Source organism: Monodon monoceros, unplaced genomic scaffold (genome assembly GCF_005190385.1).
Source record: "Monodon monoceros isolate NGI ecotype Baffin Bay Population unplaced genomic scaffold, NGI_Narwhal_1 Super_Scaffold_16, whole genome shotgun sequence".
NCBI classification, from domain to species: Eukaryota; Metazoa; Chordata; class Mammalia; order Artiodactyla; family Monodontidae; genus Monodon; species Monodon monoceros.
This window is the reverse complement of record NW_021703772.1, coordinates 112,114,213-112,134,188: the sequence shown is the minus strand read 5'-3', so window position 1 is coordinate 112,134,188 and position 19,976 is coordinate 112,114,213. Positions and strand designations below refer to the sequence as shown.

Genomic DNA, 19,976 nt, shown 5'->3' with positions numbered 1-19,976 from the left:
AAGAACCTTCAATTTTTGATCCAGCCTCACCTCCTGCAGGAAGCCTTCCATGTCCACATACCCCCAACACCCCAGTGTAATCTATGCCCCTTTTCCCTGCAGCGTTTTTGCTTGTCTCTGACCCAGGTCAAGAAGAGTAAATTTATTTTGCTCTGTTTTTGAACTCCAATTTCACCAAGTATTTTTAGCAACCTGATTTCCATCATTTCAGGGTTTCTCTCTGCCCTCTCCTTGGGATTATGTCCTCGAGGCAGGTAGAGGGAAGAGGGAATGCTCATGAAGCCAAGACAGATGGTGTGCAGCCACCGGGCCGCCTCCTGTCATCTGTCCTTGCAGGCAGCACCCAGGGAGTCCCCACCGAGAGGGCCCACGTTCCCGCTAGCGGACTCCTTCGCTGGTTACCTCTGGATTCCTGGGAATCCGCCTGCGGCTCCATCACTTCACAGGGGCACCTGGTTTTCTGAAAGGACAGCTAAGGAAAAGAAAAAGCTCAGCTCTTTTCAACTTCTTCCCTCCCCACACCCAGTGCCTCACAGGTTGATGAGGGCAGGTCCGCTCTGCCCTCACATCCCACCGCCCCAGCTGGTCCTGCCACAGCCCAGGGCCAAGGTCCGCCTCTCACCTCCGCTCCAGTTCCTCCGCAGGGAATCAGCTCCCACTCCCTGGTGGTTTCCTCCCAGATCTTTTGTCTGCTCCCAGTGACTCTCTTCCCCTAACGGTCTGGGAGGAAGCGACTGCTTTTATTCTGCTTTCTGCTCTGTATATCTGCCTGTCTTTCCAGAGGGCCAGGGCACAGCGGCTAAATGGGGAGAAGCACGGAAGGAGAGTAAAGGAGGGGGTGGAAGAGAGAGCCTGTTTCCTAAGGCACGACCCCCGCGTCCCTGCCCTCCCTCACCCCTCCTGTAGGGTCGGGGCTGCAGAGGGGACTTGCCCTCTTAGAGCTCCGAGCTGCAGGGCCGTGCCTGCTGTCAGGAGCCATCTTCAGACGACCAGGGAGAGCAAGGAGGGAATCCGCTCGTGAAAGAGAGAGACCGAGAAGGTGAGCGGCAGAGAGAAGAGCGCAGGGAGAAAAGAGATCTGCCGCGAGCTGGGGCCCTTCGGTGAGACCTTGAACATGTGCTTCAGTCTCGCTTGGAGCCAGGTCTGACCACGGGCCGCCCCAGGGTAAGCAACTGGAGATTCATTCCCTGTGGACCAACACTCCAAGACGAGATCAGCAGGACAGTCGAGAGAGGAGGCTGGGCCCTGCTCCACAGAAGATAAGAGACCACATACTCCTCGTTCTCGAAGTCAAGGAGACATTCCCTGCTAGGAAGCTCCTTGGAGGTCAAAAAGGGAGGGGCACCGCCCCGCAGTAGGTGATGGCAACTCCCCATAGGCCTCTGCGGTGGGATCCACCTCGGCTAAGAGATGCGCACGCACAGGCCAGGACCCTGAGATAAACAAATACGGACACAGAGGCAGGCAGAGCGAGATGACTGGCCAGAGGAAACCCGGCAGAAATGCCCCATAAAAGTGATTCAAATGGCCACGAGGGCGCGACTCTCTCTCTGAGCCCGCCCGTGTGTCTATCCACATGTACTGTACTCTTCTTTTCTCCTGATAAACACTTTGCTTCTCTACCTTCTGTCTTTGTGGGAATTCTTTTCTGCAAAGCTGAAGGGCCAGGGCCTTGTCACTGACCGCTGGTCAAGTGGCTTGGATTCGGTGCTCTCACCTCCACGACCCGACCTCAATCTCTGGCCGGGAACCGAAACCCTGCTTCAAGCCGCTGCAGGCTGAGGCCAGCCAAGAACACACTGAGTCCGGGAGGGGAGCCAGAAGAAATTCTGGTCTTTGCAGCTGACGTTGCCCCATGAGCCGTGGCTCCGCGGCGGGTGTGACGTGGGCCGGCATGTAACCTCTGAGAAGTCCAGAATTTCCGCTTTGTGTGCTGCTGTGAGGATAAATGAGCACAGATGAGCAGGGACCACAGGCTACTTGTTGGCAGATGCAGACGTGCATGCCCGTCAGGTGGACAAGCCTGTTTTGAGCGTCTGGGGACGCCTCGGCCAGCGCCGCGGGACCCCCAGGCTCCCAGCCCAGCACAAGGAAACTGCGGACTCAGGGATGCGTCACCTCAGGAGCCTGCAGACTCCTGCACGGCCCCCTCCTGTCCCCGCCCTCCTTCCATGGCCTGTGTCCCCATCTCCCGGTTCCGTCCACCCTGAGGTCCAGTCACCAGAACCAGCGAGCCAGCAGCCAGTTTCTTTTCCCCGCCGTTCAACCAGAATTTCTAGTGATTCTCTCCTGCAGCGGCAGCAATGCTGGGTGCTTGCGTACAAGGGGACGAAACAGGCACCTCAGGAGAAGGAGAGAGAGAGGGAGGCTGCCCGCAGAGGAGCCCCCAGGCTGGCAGGAAGGGGAGGGCTGCTGTGCACAGACAGGGGACGGAGAGCAGGGCTGAAGGCTGCAGAGGAAACACCCTGCAGGTGAGGAAGACAGCCCAGGGTTACATGGAGCTGGTGACCTAGGCAGGCGGCGGACGGAGCAGGGGCAGAAGCCCTCCACCCCTCCAAGTCTGTGGTTTCCCTGGCTTGCGGCAGTTCCGTTCAAGCGCAAGCTGGGTGAGACGGGCACCCCTGGGGGCCGCGCCTTTGGATGTCCCCAAGGTACACCGGGCGCTCAGCACCGGCCTGCAGGTGGCCGCTTCAGGCCACAGGCAACCGTGGGGAGTTTCGTCCAGGCAGGCTGCTTCCCTGGCCAAAGACAGCTGACTCCAAGTGCAGAGCGCAGAGCAACGAAGGCGCCCCGGCGGGGGGGGGGGGCGCTGAGCTTCGCCCCCCTCGGCTCTCGCGGTATCTCCCATTCCTGCTGCCCCAGGCGTGCCAGGCTCGCCCCTGTCCCCGGGCCTTGGCCCGGCCCCTACCTCTGCTGGGAACGCCCCCCACCCCCGTGTCCACTTGGCTCCCTCACTCCGTTCAGCTCTGCCCCAAGGTCCCCTCCTCCGTGCGGGCCTCTCTCGGCCCCTCTCACCCCCCAAGCCGGCACCTCTGCCTCCTCGTCCCACAGCAGCCCTGCGCGTGGTCTCGCAGGCTCCACGACGGCCTGTTCCTTGCTTACTGTCTGTGCCCCTCAGGGAATACAAAGGCAGGGATGTTTCTCCATCGCCATGGTTGCAGGGCCCAGAACACAACCTGGTGCATAGTCAGGGCTCGAGAACTGTGTGCTGATGGATGGAGGGTCGGGCTACCCCCGTGGTCACCGTGAGGCGGGTGACAATACTGGCAACTGACGGTTCCCCGGGTCAGTCCTAGGACACACAGGGCTCTCAGCAACGAACTCAGCCGCTGTCCACCCAGCCCCAGCTCCCAGGGCACAGCCCCTCGGGTCGGATCTCGCCTCTGGGCCCTGGGATTTCCAAACACGCCCCATCCAGGCTGCCCGGCTCCTGCATGTATTTGCTGCCTGCCTCCTCGGCTGGGCCCTGGAGGGTGTTCTGTGGACCTGGGTGTGAGGTGGTGCAGGCCTGGGCCAGCCCTGACTCAGGGCACTGTCTTGTCTGGCAAGTCCTGCTGTCCTAGGGTCCCAGGCCAGGCTGGGGCACAGTAAGAGGGGTGTGGCTGCAGAGCTCCCATTCCCAGAAACCAGGGCGATGAAGCTCCGCCAGGTCCGAGGCTGGCTGGGGACTCAAAAAACGTGCGTGGCCCAAGGCTACCGCCCCTTCTGTCACACCCCACGTGAACGCTGTAGAACCACTCTCTTCTCAGGTAAACAGGCTGACTGTGTACAATTTACTCATGACAGTGTGTGAAGTTCAAAACACGTGAAAGTGTTTGTAAGCTGATGACTGCATCTTACGAACCTGGACTCTTCCCCAGAGCCATGCACTGCGACGGTACCCAGGGGTGCTCAGTAAATTCTTTGGGGTGTGGTGGCCCTCAGGCCCACAGGGGGTCCTCCCCTCTTGGGGCTTCCTCTGGCCTCTCCACTCTTGCCCACCCCCGCTCCCACCTAGAGCCTGCCAGGTGCTCAGCCAGGTGGCCAAGAGGCAGGAAGACTCGCCCCGCTCGCCAGGCGCCAGGCGTTCACAGCCCAGTTGGGACAGACTGACAAGGGACCAGACGGGGTGCGGTGTGAAGAGTGCAGTGGAACGTGCCAGGCTGCCATGGGAACGGGGCGGGGGTGGTGCTCGAACCGCGTGCAGGAAGACAGCCCCTCAAGTCTGCTTTCAGCGTTTCAGAGCTGGGTGTGAAGGCGGGTGGCGGGGGGGACCCGGCCGGTTCTGTTCGCATTCCAGGGCTGTCACCTTAGTTGAGCTTATGCTCTTCCAATGGAAAAACAAGAAAGACACAAAGACCTTCTGACACACCCATAAACGAGGCATTTCTAGCGGCTCTGTCTTGCACAATCACTTCTTGACGTTTGTTTTCAGAAAGGCTTTGCGGCATCAGCTGACACCAGGCTGTGAGGGTCTGAGCGGTAAGAATTTGCAGGCTGCTTCCGCTGCTTCCGTGAGCAGAAGCCTCACCTCCTATTCATGAGCGCCTCGCACCCCCAGTGAACATGAACTGTCTAAGCCAAGAGAGTTTGACTCTTGTAGTTGGGCTCTTCCGTGTGGTGTAGTGGCAGGAAGGAGGACCTAATTCAGTGGTAACAAGTAACCCCCAAATCTGGGCTGTAAAACCACGCGGGCTGGGTAAAGGGGGGATGGAGACCCCTGGCTGTCAGATACCTTCCCAGGGAAGCGACCCCTCATGGCTCGCAGCCGCCCTCAAAGGGGGAGGGAGCAGGTGGGGACAGCACCTCGGCCACAGCGATACACAAATGCACACAGCACAACCCACTCCCAGCAGTGACGGGTGTGTGAGCTCATCTTGTGCTGGAGAGACACCCTGCATGTGTACATCAGCGGTGATGTCTACACCGGTAATTTGAGTTCACTAACACTGTTATCACACTGCCGACAACAGCAACTGTTCTCACCTGACTCTGGTTGCTCGGTGTCCAGTGAGCGCAGGATTGACGTCAGAGGAGACGAGAGAGGGAATAAGGTCCGGGACTGAGAGATCACTCATAAACTCGGCAGGGGAACTCGGTTTTAGGGGGACTGGGTTTCAAAGAGAGACCTCAGGCCAGCATCATATCCCCAGAGGACAAAGCAGTGACCCGGCGACTGAAATGCTCCAGTCGGGGTTCCTGGGTGCCCCCGTGCTACTCCTCCGAATCTGTTCACCACGGATGTCCCAGGAGGGCTTGGGGCTCCCTGGGGTCTGCAGGAGGCTTTGCTGCTTCACAAAAGGGTGCTGCTGTCCCAGCTGTGGAAACCCAGGGTGATCCCTGCTTCCCCGGTGAGGCTGCAGCCTTGACAGAGGAAACAGCACAGGCATCATGTCAGGGCTCCGGGGGGCCCGTGGTGGCTGCACCAGCAACAGCTGTGTGTCCATGGGCAAGTTACCTAGCTTCTCTGAGCCGCTGCTTCCCAACTGGACCAGGGGCGTAATCCTGCATCTCTTTAAGGGGGCTGCGGTCATTTAAGTAGATAATGTAAGGCAACAGCCGGAGTGGAGCGGCTGCTTCCTACGTGCGGGGGTGATACTGATCTGTGGAGGGAGCTCCACGGGGGACTGGACAGGGCAGGCCTAGGGGACGACTGCCCACCAGGCCCTGGGGAAGCCAGGGGGCTCTGCCAGCTTTGCGGAGGGCCGGCCCAGCGTCAGGCCAGGCAGGGGCAGGGGGCCGTGGGCCTCGTGCTCTCACAGGCCTCCTGCCTGCTGGGCTGCCTCAGCTGTCCCTGGGCTTCTTGCCCCCGCCCTTCCCCTGCATTCCTCAGGTTAACGTAGCCTCTGATACCTTGGCTCAACTGAAGACCTCATCAGGAGGCAAACCAGAATCAATTGGTGTGTATGCAAGCCCGCAGGCTTACGCAGCAGATGGCTCCTGGCACCCGCTCGGCCTGCAGGGGCAGCCTTAGGGCCCAGATCCAAAACGGGTTGGACAGGAGCTGGAGGCGGGGAAGCGCTGGAGGGGCGGGGGTGGGGGGCGCAGCTCTGGCCTGATTCCCACTGGGGCTCTGAGATGTGCCCCTCTGCCACCCGGGGCATCTGACAAGCTTCCTCCGCAGGGGCCCAGTCCAGGTCTCAGGCCTGGGACACCCTCCCTCTGCAGGCGCCCGCACAGGGCAGTCAGCTGGTCCAGACCTGCGGGCTGATGCCGAGGCAGCCTTCAGCTGCCGCTAGGAGCAGTGTCCGAAGGCACTGGGCCCGCTTTGGAGGTGCTTTAACCAGAGGGGACAAGACTGGGGTTTAGACGCCTTGCTCAGCAGCCACTCCCCCGTGCACCCCTGAGAAACGCGGGCTGAGCCAACCCTCACAGGCCAGCACCGCTGGGGTCTGTCTGCCCGTTTGTCACAGGCCTTCCCACCAGTCGCGACTCAGTCCAGGATTTGGCCGACACTTCCTGAACCCCGAAGACGATGTCAGGTCCAGGGAATAAAGGTCCTGGCGTGGCCCGGTGGCTGCCCCTAGAGAGGCCGGGGGCTGGTGGAGGTGTCACACACACGAATGAGGTTCTGCCGGGGGGTGAGAGCTCTGTGCAGGGCAGTACTGCCAGCCCGACCCCCATCACAACCACCAGAGATGTTTCCAAAGGCGCTGCGCGGCATCTCGGGGAATACAAGTCATCCTGCACTTCCTTAGCTTTAACTCTTGCCAGGCACTGTTCGAAGCGCTTTACAAGTATCAACTCATTAACCTCTTAAAACAACTCCAGGAGATGGGCGTTGCCATTATTCCCATTTACAGACGGGAAACCAAGGTACAGAGAAGGTAAGTAATGTGCCCGTGGTAGTAAGCTGCACAACCAGGTTCTGGGGCTGGTCCTGAGGCTAAAGGCTTCCTGAAGATGCACCTGCAGGGTCAGCCCCTGGCCAAGGGCCCCCCCCGTCGACCCGAGTCTCCCAGGACCCTGATTCCCGTGTTTTCTTACCTAAGCACATCGACAAAGACATACTTATTTCAGGCCACAGGGCTGCGCACAAGCAGTGGGAACCAGAAGGGGCCTCCAGTTGGTGTGCTCAGCTCTGAAGGGGACCAGCTCAGGGCAGGTAAGCTCAGCGACCCAGGAAAGTGAGGGAGACCCTCTGTTGGGGAAAAGGCCTAGGATCCACGTGTGGATAATGTAGGGAAAATTCAAAACTGATATTGATTTGAGTGCTTGGAAAACCAAGCCAGAAAGCAGATACAGAGCGTCCACCAGATTGTGCTGTGTGAGAGCCTAATTACAGTCACGCTGGAAATGCCTGTGTTGAACTAGCCGGTCAAAGGGTCAGTGTCAAGGTATCAGACTCTGGTTGGTCTTGTTTGGTGACAGCAGTAAAGTCTATCAATACAGAGGGTCTAACTATAAAGCAATGATATTGCTGTCTGTGCAGCGTGTGGATGCCCGGCCCCCTCCCTCCCTCCACGTAGGCTCTGGCCCCAGCTGAGCACCCTCCAGCCCTTGACAAGGTCGGCAGTGCCCAGCAGGGGCAACTGTCTCTGCCGCAGGTCGGGGGAGGGGTATGTGCAGGTGGGTGACAGCATGAGTCGATCCACTGATGCCGTTTACCTCTGACTTGTAGAGGGCCCTCTGGGGAACAAAGGCTCTATGGGGGTGGGACTGGAGGAAGTCCAGAGTCAGGATGGTTTTGAGTCCAGGTGGCCCCAGGAACTGCAAAAGATAAGCCTGTGTCCCCCAGGCCTGCTGGATCAGCAGGATCAAGCCTATGGGCACAGCTACTCATCCCCATTGGCCTTTGCTCTGAACAATCTGTTGGTGCTGCCTCAATCTGGGAACTCTCAAGCTCCCAGTGCATTGAAAGGCTTCAATCACCACCATCATCATCACCATCATCATTAACAACAAAACTGCGCTTCCAAGGAGGCATAATCAACAAGGAAGGAGGGATGTCCAGGAGACAGGAGGAGAATGGGATCCAGTGTCTGTGAGCTCTGCAGAAAAGAGAAGGGCAGACCGCAGGCACCCATCTATCAACCCGGAACCCAGGAGACATTCCTGACCCTTGACCTCTGACCTTCCTCTGCCACACCCCCAGACCCAGTCTATCACCAAATTTCACCCATATTGCCTCCTAAATGTAGTCTGAGTCTTGCCTCTTTCCACCTCTACTGCCAAGTTCAAGCCAGCCTCATGTCTCCTCTGGTAACGCAGTGCCCCCCCGCCCCCCGCCCCGCAAACTGGTCTCTCTGCTCCTGCCTGGGCCTCTCAACCCACGGTCAACAATAATAATTCTTCATGTTAAGCTTTCCCTGTTCAAATTACTGTGGGCTTTCAGTCTCCCAGTTGGGCTCTGGCTGACACAAAAACCACACACACTGTCTTGTTTCCAGCTTTTGTACAAGCTATTCCCATAGCCTGTCTCTGGCTAACATGGTCCAGTGGCTAAGAACACAACCTCTAGGGCCAGACCACCTGGGTTCAGACCCCAAGTCTAGCACTGGCTGGAGGAAAACCACTTCATCTGTCTATGCCTGGATCTTCCCATCTGTAAAATGGGGATAAGAGCACTGTTGCAGGCATTATGTGAATTAACACATGTAAAGGGTTTGGCACATCTGTGTTACATACATATTTAACTATCAGCACTGGGTTCTTTCAACTCACACTGAGGGTTTCAGCAACAGGGGCCCCTCCTCTGGGGAGTCCTTTCTGGCCACTTCCAGCCCAGGCTGAGTGAGGCACCCTCCCTTGTGCTTCCACACTAACCTTCACTGCACCGTGTTGTCACTGCAGGTTTACTTCTGCAGGTCTGCGGACCCCAGGGGCAGACAGGGCAGGGTGCGCCCCCCGGGCCTCACAGAGCACCCGACTGAGGGAGGGCTAACTGTTAGTTCAGATCCTCTGAGAAAGAGACACCGAGACGGGATTACCTGAGGAAGAGGTGTGCTGGGGGACATGCCTGTGAGGACAGAGTGGGGGGGGAACAGAATGTGGGGAGAGCCGTCAAACCACAAAGCATGGCTGACATCTGTGAAGGAGGTGGGGAAGGAAGGAGGCCTGGGTAGAAGGGTGTCAGACCTCAGAGCAGTTCTAAGAAAGATCTGCCCAGGCCACTAGGGTGACCTTGAGCCACAGTCCCCCACTGGAGGAGTCCCACAGTTCACCAGAATGGGCTTGCGTGAGTACTGCACCAGGATCAACCCCTGCCTGAAAGCAGCACGCGAGAGGCACGGCCTCAGTGAAAGTGTGGTGGTGGATCTAGAGAAACAGCAGCTGGGACTGTCAGTCAATTCTGCTCCCACAGCAGATCTGAGCAGCACATTTCCTGATTGCCATGGTAACTGACAGGCAGAAGCTTGGCCACACCCCAAGGATATAGGCCAAAAGCAGTGATGCCAGGATCTGTCACCTTGATGCAGGGAGAGGGGGTGGGTCCTTGGACCCCTCTGAGGGAGCCTTCATACACATCTATATTAATACATCTATAGAGGTAAGTCCTTATATATATACTGATGAATAAAGCCATTCAAAATTCCACCATTACAGAATTACTTTCTCTTATGACATTTTGAATTTCAGAAATTTTGCAAATTTCCTCACAGGTCTTTTACCATATTTACATTATTGCAATCCTCTTGCATGTTGTACTTCATATTTTTAAGAACATTTGATATTTAGACTATTTCTACATGTTTCTACCATAGTCTTCATACTTATGCTTTTTAGTGACTGACCAATATTCAACAAATGAATATACCAAAGTTTCCTAAGTCGCTATTTTTCAGTATTTCCATTATCCCTATTTTTTTTATATTATAGGTAGTGCTCTTATGCACATCTTTGGGCATATCTGATTTAGTCTCTGCTGGATGATGGCTCTAGAATGAGTTTCTAGGTTTGAAGTTACCCATGTGGCATGTCAACTTTTGCTAAATTGCTTCCTAAACATAGTATGTCAATTAACCATGTGGGTCAGTTACCTACTGTGCATGAAACATTACCATAAAACGAAGCCTTAACATAACCCACAACGACCATCTCAGCATTTCTGTGGGTTGAGGATCCAGGCATAGCTTAGCTGTGTCCTCTGCTTCGGGGTGTCACGGGCTGCGGTGAAGGCACCTGCCAAGGCTGGGGTCTCATCTGAGACCTGACTGGGGAGGTATTTTCTTCCAAGCTCACACGGCTGTTGTCAGGATTCAGCTCCCTGTGGGCTGCTGGACTGAGGGCCTCACCGCTCCGCCAGCTGTGGCTCAGAGGCCGCCCTTACTTCCGAGCCACGTGGGCCTGTCCAGCGCAGCAAGACGCTTCATCAAAGCACGTGTCTGAGAAGATTAACAGTCTGCTAGTAAGACGGAAGCCACGGTCTTTTGTAACATAATCACACTTGCCTTATTCTGTTGTTTTAAACCAAGAGCAAGAGGAAAGGACGACACAGGCTGAGAAGAGCAGGAGCAGAGACCACTGGGGGCCACCCTGGAGGCTGCTTCCTACAGTGTCACCAAGGGCACACGCTGTACCGACTTTACCACACCCTCACTCATCCAGAGGCTCTAGGATTTAAACGTTACCTGTGTACTAGGTGTAAAAGACCATCTCCCATTTTATAAAGATGTGGTGCACGTACAATGGCATACCACTCAGCCATAAAAAAGAATGAAACAATGCCATCTGCAGCTACATGGATGGACCCAGAGATTCTCATACTAAGTGAAGTCAGACAAAGACAAATATGAAATCACTTATACGTGGAATCTAAAATATGACACAAATGAACTTATCTATGAAACAGACCCACAGACATAGAGAACAGACTTGTGTTTGCCAAGGGGGAGGGGGCTGGGGGAGGGATGGACTGGGGGTTTGGGATTAGCAGATGCAAACTATTACACAGAGAATGGATAACAAGGTCCTACTGCAGAGCACAGGGAACTATACTCAATATCCTGTGATAAACCATAGTGGAAAAGAACATGAAAAGGAATGTGTATATATATAAAAGTGAATCACTTTGCTGTACAGTGCAAATTAAGACAACACTGTAAATGAACTAGACTTCAATTAAAGAAACCCCACTATCTCCTACTTTTTTAAAAAGAAGATGTTGGGGGTAGGACTTTATTAATTAATTAATTTATTTTTGCTGTGTTGGGTCTGCGTTTCTGTGCGAGGGCTTCCTCTAGTTGTGGTAAGCAGGGGCCACTCGTCATAGCGGTGCGCGGGCCTCTCACTATCGCGGCCTCTCTTGTTGCGGAGCACAGGCTCCAGACGCGCAGGCTCAGTAGTTGTGTCTCACGGGCCTAGTTGCTCCACGGCATGTGGGATCCTCCCAGACCAGGGCTCGAACCCATGTCCCCTTGCGTTAGCAGGCAGATTCTCAACCACTGCGCCACCAGGGAAGCCCACCATCCCCTATTTTAATGCCCTCTTTTCCAGTTTGCTGTCTCCCCAGGGCCCCCTGGGTCCTTTGCTCTCAGCTGCTGCTGAGTAATTTCCCAAAAGGCGTCAGCTGAGGGCAAGGTAGGGACCTGCCCCCACCGCGGCTCTGAGAGCTTGAAGTGGAGCCCTGTGTGAGGTGGTGAGGGCTCTCTGGGAAGGTTCCAGCCACAAGAAACTGCTGGTATTTGGGCACAACTGCAATACCTGAACACCCTGCTACCTGGACCGCTTAAAAGCACTAACACTTAGGAACCAATCTTCTTTTAAAGCTTACTGTAAACCCTGTCTGGGATTCACATTTTGCAAGTTTTATTTTACCTTCCTTGTCAGAAGAATGCTGCACGATACACATTAATGTCCGCATTGTACAGACAGGAAACTCAGGACCAGAGGTGTGAAGTCCCTTACTTGGGGTCACTCCGCGAAAGCGGCAGGACCGGGACTTGAGCCCACCCCGGCTGCGCCCCCCCCGTGTTCTCCACCTCCTAAGCACCCCTGTTCCTCAGCTGGGGCCTCCTAAGGCTCTGTAACAGCCCTCCCCTCTGCCCATCCCCACCGCAGCCCTAGGCATGATGGACTGGGTGGCCCCTCTTCAGCTAGCTGGAAGGGTCTCCCCTGGAAGTTCCAGAAGGCTCGGCTCGGGACCATTTTTTCCTGATAAAAGAGGGGAGGCTGCAAAGTCACCTCTCAGTGGCATGGGGAGAAAGGCTAGAGAGGCCACAGTACAAGTCTGCACCATGGAGCCCTCAGGATCAACAGGACAGTGTAAGTCCAGGGCTGTGAGAACGGGATCTGGGGCCAGACTGCCAGCTTCAAATCCTGGTTCTGCCACTTACAAAGCTTTGAGATTTGGGGAAAATTTCTTCACCTTTCTGTGCTATTTGCTTGCCTGCAAAATCAAAAGGATGTTACCAACTACATGTTCCAATTTGGGCGTACATTTAAGAAAATACCTCTAAGAACCTAGCACAATGTCTGGTGCCCAATAAAGGCCCCATAAACATGACTCCGGGGATGCAGCAGGCAGGAGGTCTCACGGGGTGGGGACCACGCACCCATCTGGGACCTAGCCTCTGACACGTGCACACGTGGAGACCAGGAGCCCACATGCACGCGCCCAGCTCCAGGCGTGCTGCACGCGGCCCTGTATCGTGGACAGTGGCTGGTGCGGACAGAGGCAGTGGAGCCTGCTAGGGTCAGGGCCAGTGCCAGCACCAGGACCCTGGGACTCCCTTCACCGCATTCTGACCGTGTCGGGGGAAGGGGGGAGCACCTGTGTGCTGATGTAGCTCCGAGAACCATGAATGTGTGTGGGGCATAACACACTAGAACAGTGTTCTCTGGGGTCCCATGCAGAGCCTGATGACTAAGGTCTGCAGCAGCCATCTGAGAAGGAAACGTACAGGGCAGCATTTACAGGGTAAATTCCTGCCACCTGGCCCAGCTTCAAAGCCTTTCTGGGATCGACCCTGAACTGCCTGTAGGGGCACAAAATACCACAGAATTTCGGGGGGTCAGCCTCCCCTAAAGCCTCTTGGGGTCCCTGGTGCTCTGAGAACTGATCTGTGCTCTATAGGAAAGAAAGGGACCCACAAGTGTCCTGGTTTCCCCAATGAAGTCAGCAACCATGGAAGAGCGGGGCCAGGCCGTGCCCTTGGAAAGTGTCCCAAGTTGGGAAGCTAGGACAGGGTCACAGGATTCGTAATGGCCTTGCCCGGGGCATCCAGCCAGCCGTACTGTACTTGCTCAGAGACCCTAAGGTGCCAGGCCCGTGTGTGTCGGCGCTTAAGAGCCTTATTCATTTATTCAAAAACGTGGAGAGCCTCAGTCCAGAGCTGTCAACGGGACACACAACGCTGCTCTTGCAGACAGTACATTTCAACAGAGGAGATGCTAAGCCGCGCTCCCTTACTTAATTACCGTTGGCAGCAGAGGCTAGGAAGAGGTGGAGGGCGCGGTGGGCTCGGTCCCTGAGGGTTCCTGCAGAGGGAGCACCTAAAAATCCAGGACAGGGCAGGCCAGCAGAGAGGGCCCCAGACGGAGGCCCATGTGGGGAGGGGAGGGCAGTCGAGGAACCCACATGCTTGTAGGGCCGGATTCCACAGAGCGGCCCAGGCTTGGAGGCTCGGCTTTGGCAGAAAACAAAGGGATGCCTGCAAAGGGTTTTAAGCAGAAGAGAACCCAGTCAGACCTGAGCTTCTAAGAGCTGGGGGAGGTGGGGAGAATGGCCAGGAAGCCCACATAAGGAACCGCTTGGGGAGGGCAGGGATGGAGCCGGGAGCCGCTGGGCAGGGACATCACGAGGCCGGGCCCTGGTTTAGACACGAGGTGGGATGGAGGGGTGGGTGGGGGGAGGTCCAGCCCAGAGCAGGTTCTCAGCAACAGCTGCCTGCCAGGGCTGCGGCGGGAGAGCTCTGCCTGGGAGTGGACCGGCCTGAGCCAGATGGCAGGGCTGCGCGGGATGCGGGGCTGCGCGGATGCCCAGGAGTCGGGGCTCGCGGCCAGCCCAGGTTTGGGGCTGGGCCACGGGAAGGGTGTGAGGTCTGGGAACAGTCCCTGAGTGGAGACAAAGTTGGTGACTTGGGGTAGACGGAGCCAACTAAGGGGCCGTCTCAGGGGGTCGCCTCCCCGCCCCACCCACGCTGGGGCCCCTTACCCTCCCACCTGGACGGAATAGCAGGAACGCCGGCCTCCTCCCAGCTCCTGCGTTACTGAGAGCAGGCCCTGGGAGAGCGGATGCTCTGCCCTCAGAAACCCGTCTGCTGGGGCCCAGGGCGGGGACCCCAAGGCTCACCCAGAATGGGGCCAGAGTTCTGGGCCCAGATCACGGTCAAGGACCCAGCAGGAATCAGGCCACCCCTGCCTGCTCTCTCCATCCACAGTCTTCTGCAGGGACCGCCCGGCCTCTGAGTGGGCCTCCTGGGCTGGCTTTGTGCCCTTCCTGGGTGTGGCTTAATCCCTTTGTCCCGAGTTACACTGGCACCAGGCCTGAATTATTCAACTCTTCCAGGGAAAACAGAACCACCAACAAAAAGAATACATGAATGGCTTGAAAAGATGCCCAACGTGGTTCGTTATTAGAGAAATGCAAATCAAAACTACAATGAGGTATCACCTCATGCTGGTCAGAATGGCCATCATTAAAAAGTCTACAAATAACAAATGCTGGAGAGAGTGTGGAGAAAAGGGAACCCTCCTACACTACTGATGGGAATGTAAATTGGTGTAGCCACTGTGGAGAACAGCATGGAGGCTCCTCAAAAAACTAAGAGTTGCCATATGATCCAGCAATCCCACTCCTGGGCACATACCCTGAGAACACTCTGATTTGAAAAGATTACACGCACCCCAATATTCACAGCAGCACTATTCACAATAACCAAGACATGGAAGAAACCTACATGTCCACTGACAGATGAATGACTAAAGAAGATGTGGTCCATATATACAATGGAATACTACTCAGCCATAAAAAAGAAAGAAATAATGCCATTTGCAGCAACATGGATGGACCCAGAGAATATCATACTAAGTGAAGTAAGTCAGACAGAGAAAGACAAATACCATATGATACCACTTATATGTGGAGTCTAAAAAAATGATACAAGTGAACTTATTTACAAAACAGAAATATACACACAGACATAGAAAACAGACTTGTGGTTGCCAAGGGGAAGGGGCTGGGGGAGGGAAGGACTGGGAGTTGGGGATTCGCAGATGTAAACTATTAAACATACAGGACAGATAAACAACAAGGTCCTACTGTAGAGCACAGGGAACTATATTCAATATCCTGTGATAAACCATCATGGAAAAGAATATAAAAAAAGAATGTATATATGTATAACTGAGTCACTTTGCTGTACAGCAAAAATTAACACAATATTGTAAATCAACTATACTTCAATAAAATAAATTTTTAGAAAAGCACACATGAGGGACTTCCCTGGTGGCACAGTGGATGGGGCTCCGTGTTCCCAATGCAGGGGGCCCGGGTTCGATCCCTGGTCAGGAAACTAGATCCCACATGCACGCTGCAACTAAGAGTTCGTGTGCCACAACTAAGGAGCCCATGTGCTGCAACTAAGGAGCCCACCTGCCACAACTAAGACCCGGTACAACCAAATAAATAAATAAATATTAAAAAAAAAAAAGAACACATAAATGACCAAGTGAGCCTGGCTTGCTCATCACAACCCTCCTCACCTTTCCTGCTGGGGTCTTCTGCCCAAGGATCAAAAGTGGGGTCTGCAGTCAGAATGGCCATCATCAAAAAATCTACAAACAATAAATGCTGGAGAGGGTGTGGAGAAAAGGGAACCCTCTTGCCCTGTTGGTGGGAATGCCATTATGGAGAACAGTATGGAGGTTCCTTAAAAAAACTAAAAGAAAAGCTACCGTAAGACCCAGCAATCTCACTACTGGGCATATATCCTGAGAAAACCATAATTCAAAAAGAGTCATGTACCACAATGTTCATTGCAGCTCTATTTACAATAGCCAGGACATGGAAGCAACGTAAGTGTCCATCGACAGAGGAATGGATAAAGACGTGGCACATATATACAATCAGTCAGCCATAAAAAGAAACGAAATTGAGTCATTTTGTAGTGAGGTGGATGGACCTAGAGTCTGTCATACAGAGTGAAGTAAGTCAGAAAGAGAAAAACAAATACGGTATGCTAACACATATATATGGAATCTAAAAAAAAAAAAAAAGGATATGAACCTATGGGCAGGACAGTAATAAAGACGCAGACATAGGGCTTCCCTGGTGGCGCAGTGGTTGAGAGTCCGCCTGCCAATGCAGGGGACACGGGTTCGTGCCCCGGTCCGGGAAGATCCCACATGCCGCTGAGCGGCTGGGCCCGTGAGCCATAGCCGCTGGGCCTGCACATCCGGAGCCTGTGCTCCGCAACGGGAGAGGCCACAACAGTGGGAGGCCCGCGTACTGCAAAAAAAAAAATACGCAGACATAGAGAATGGACTTGAGGACACGGGGAGGGGGAAGGGTAAGCTGGGACGAAGTGAGAGAGTGGCATGGACATACATACACTACCAAATGTAAAACAGCTAGCAGGAAGCAGCGGCACAGCACAGGGAGATCAGCTCGGTGCTTTGTGACCACCTAGAGGGGTGGGATAGGGAGGGTGGGAGGGAGGGAGACACAAGAAAGAAGAGATATGGTGATATATGTATATGTATAGCTGATTCACTTTGTTATACAGCAGAAACTAACACACCATTGTAAAGCAATTATACTCCAATAAAGATGTTAAAAAAATAAAATAAAAAGATAAAATAGGAAAAAAAAAAAAGTGGGGTCTGCTTTATCCAGAGGGCTAGAGGCAGACAAGCGGGCAAGGCCGCAGCCTCTGCTGGGTCCCAAGCGGGACACCAGGCCTGGCCCACTGCCCACCTGCCCCCGCTCCGCCCTCCTCACCTCCCGGTGAGCCCCGCTCGCCCCGCCCCCATCGTCCCTCACCGCAGCTCCTCCCCAAGCCCGCTCTGTGCTCTGCGCTTCCAGGCTCCTGACTGCAGGGCCTCGGCTTCGCAGGCCTGTTCCTTCCCCTCCCTCGGCCAGCGCTCCTACCAGGAGGTCTCGCTGGGTTCCAGCAACACCTTCTCTCCCCGTCAGGCCCAGGGGGGTAGAATCTGGGCTGCTGAGCTCCACAGCCGGCAGGTCTGCTGACACCGGGCTGCGGGCGCAGAGGCCCCAGGAGCGCCCCTCCCCCCGCCTCCCCCCAGTCCAGGGCGGGGTGGTACCTGCTCCAGCTGGAACCGCCCCTGCCACGAGGCCCTCAGGGGCTGCGGGGGCTGAGCGCCGCCCTCCACACCTGCAGCACCGAGTCCCGGCGGGCCGTGTAGGGCAGGTGCTTGATGCGGAACCAGTGTCTGGGAACCACGTTCCCGCTGGGCGTGTACAGCTTCTCCCCGGGCCGGCCCAGGAGGCCGCGCAGGGCCAGGTTGCCCGACAGAACCTTCTCGTAGAACTCCACCCCGCCCCGGGCATAGGCTGCGGACAGCGAGGCCGTGCGGCGGTCCAGCCAGGCTTCCAGGGCGTGAGTGAGAGAGTCCGTGGACAAGGCATAGGCCACGAAGCCCGCCACTGCCGCCACCAAGTTGAAGGCGGCCCGCAAGTTCATGGGGCCTCCGTAGAGCCCAAGGGCGTGCTTGGCCCCCACGCCCAGTGCCCAGGTGCCCACCAGGCAGGCGGGGGCTGGCAGGGCCTGCAGGGCGGCCGCCCCGCTCTCCAGGTGCACCACCTCCCTGGCCAAGGCGAACTTCTGGGCGTCGTGGGACAGAGTCAGGGCATCTCTCAGCCGGGCGCCCGCTGGGCTCTGCCAGTCCACTCGCTGCCCGTGGACGACAACGGGCCGGTCAGTGTTGGTCACTGGGTCACCCAGGAAGCTGGCGGGGATGCCCACCACGGCCCCGGCCGGGAGTCTCGGGAAACCGGCGCTCACAGGCTGGAAGGTGAAGGTGGTGAAGGCCTCGAAGCGGTGGCCCGAGGGGACCCCGATATCCTGCTGCACCTCCTCGAACAGGCTCTGCAGCTCTGGGGACAGGGAGGCTGGCTGGCCCTGAGGCCAGTACTGGTACAGCCACGGGACCACAGGATCCGGGAAGAGGTGGTACGAGATCTGAGCCCCAAACAGGCCTGCACAGGAACCCACCAACAGGGCCGTCCTGTGTCTCTGCACAAAGGCTGTGGCCCGCCACAGGGGACCTGCCATGAGGGCTGCCACCTCTGTAAACCTGTGCCAAGAGAAAGAGAAGTGAGTCAACAGCTCCTCGGGTCTACCTGCAGACTGAACACCCCCAGGGCCACATCCTCTTTAACGGAGGCAATACGCACGCACGGTAGTCAGAGCACAGGCTCCAGCTCTATCTCTGCATCGCCTTCCCCACGGGTCAGATGGGCATGTGACAGCGGCCCACCAGAGGGTGTCTGTGCTGTCAGTGAACACACACGCAACAATCGGTGCCCAGCAAGGAGCAGACAACCTTGAGGAAATGGCTGTGATTACAACTTTGATGCCCTTGGCTAGGCACAGCACCAAGCAACCAACCCCTCACTCCACCACCCACCCCTACTGAGCACAATCCCTAACTGACACATGAAGCATGTTCCACTCACTCAGTCTCACTACGTGTTCGACACACTTCTGAGAGCGCTGCAGACATTATTTAATGACCGACTCCTTACACCTCTGTGACTCATTACACCAGGGAACACCGAGGCACAGACAGGCTAACTGGTCAAAATCCCAAACGTAAAGTGGCCATGCTGTGGGCGGAATTGTGTCCCTCCAAATTCATATGCTGAAGTCCTAACCCCCAGGACCTCAGAATGTGACTGTATTTAGACATAGGATCTTTAAAGAGGCAACTAAGTTAAAACTAGGTCATTAGGATGAGCCCTAATCCAATATAACTGGTGTCCTTATGAGAACAGGACACTAGGACACAGGCACAGAGGAAGGACCATGAAGACACAGGCCAGAAGGTGACCATCTACAAGCCAGTGGGAGAGGCCTCAGAGGAAACTAGCCCTGCTGACACCTTGAAAGACATGTCTCTCACCCAGTTCTCGTCACTGCAGCCCTAGCAGACTAATACAGGCCCAGTATTTGAACACAGGCGTCCACAGCAGATTTTTCATTATAGAGTATTTCTGATGATAAATTACAAACATACAGAAAGGTGGACAAAATAGTACATCATAAACCAACTTCAGTCTATCAAGTCATGGCCAGTCTTGCTTTGCCTCTAATCCCACACATACTCCCCTCCAACTGGTTTATTTTGAAACACATTCGGGGCATCCTATTATTTCATCCGAAAATATTTCAGTAAAAATTCACAATTATTTAACTTTAGCTTAAGCTCCCTGTCCTCCTGTCCGAGAAGTGTTTAATTAGCAAACTAATTGCTGCAAACAAGGGGGCAGCAGAGTCCTGAGGAGTCACATCACTTGGGCCTTTTCGCCAACAGGGAAACTGAGGCCGGGAAAGAAAGGTGCCAGGCGAAGGTCCCAACGCCCCCAGGACCACCAGCGCTAAGGCCGCGCGCTCCAAGGAGGCCTGGGGGGTGGTGCCGCCCATCCTGCAGGCAGCCCGGCGAGAAGGGGCCGCAGGACCCCTAGGCTACGCCCCGCGGCTGGAACACACCTCCGAGGGAGCCCGCCCGCAGCCGCACGTCAGCCCGGCCCGCTCCGCGCGCTCACCTCCGCCTCCGCAGCAGCCCGGGACGCCGAGCACGTGCGCACGGTGAGACCTGGCCAGGCGCAAAGCTCACCGGCCGGCTCTGCGGCCGGGGCTCCGAGGGCGGAGGCAAAAGGGCGGGACCCTTGGGGGCGGGGCCGGGACGCAAAGCACGCCGGCCCGGCTCTGGGGGCGGGGCCCCGGGAGCGGAGACAAAAGGGCGGGACTCTTGGGGGCGGGACTGGACGCAAAGCACGCCGGCCCGGCTCTGGGGGCGGGGCCCCGGGAGAGAGACAAAAGGGCGGGACCCTTGGGGACGGGACCGGGCCGGGGCGCAAGGCACACCTGCCC

The 19,976-nt window shown here is 56.0% G+C and overlaps 1 protein-coding gene across 1 annotated transcript; it reads right to left on the bottom strand.

The window, feature by feature from the left end:
* Positions 1-16,459: 16,459 nt before the first annotated feature.
* Positions 16,460-19,733, bottom strand: TMEM177 (transmembrane protein 177). Its single transcript, XM_029225632.1, has 3 exons — positions 19,649-19,733; positions 17,185-18,177; positions 16,460-16,546 (listed from the first exon to the last, which is right to left on the bottom strand). The coding sequence occupies exon 2, from the start codon at positions 18,153-18,155 to the stop codon at positions 17,220-17,222; it is 936 nt and encodes a 311-aa protein (XP_029081465.1). The 5' UTR covers positions 18,156-18,177; positions 19,649-19,733; the 3' UTR covers positions 16,460-16,546; positions 17,185-17,219.
* Positions 19,734-19,976: the final 243 nt, after the last annotated feature.

Coding starts and splice junctions, on each gene's coding strand:
- TMEM177 (XM_029225632.1), bottom strand. CDS start 18,155: ATGGCAGGTCCCCTGTGGCGGGCCACAGCCTTTGTGCAGAGACACAGG.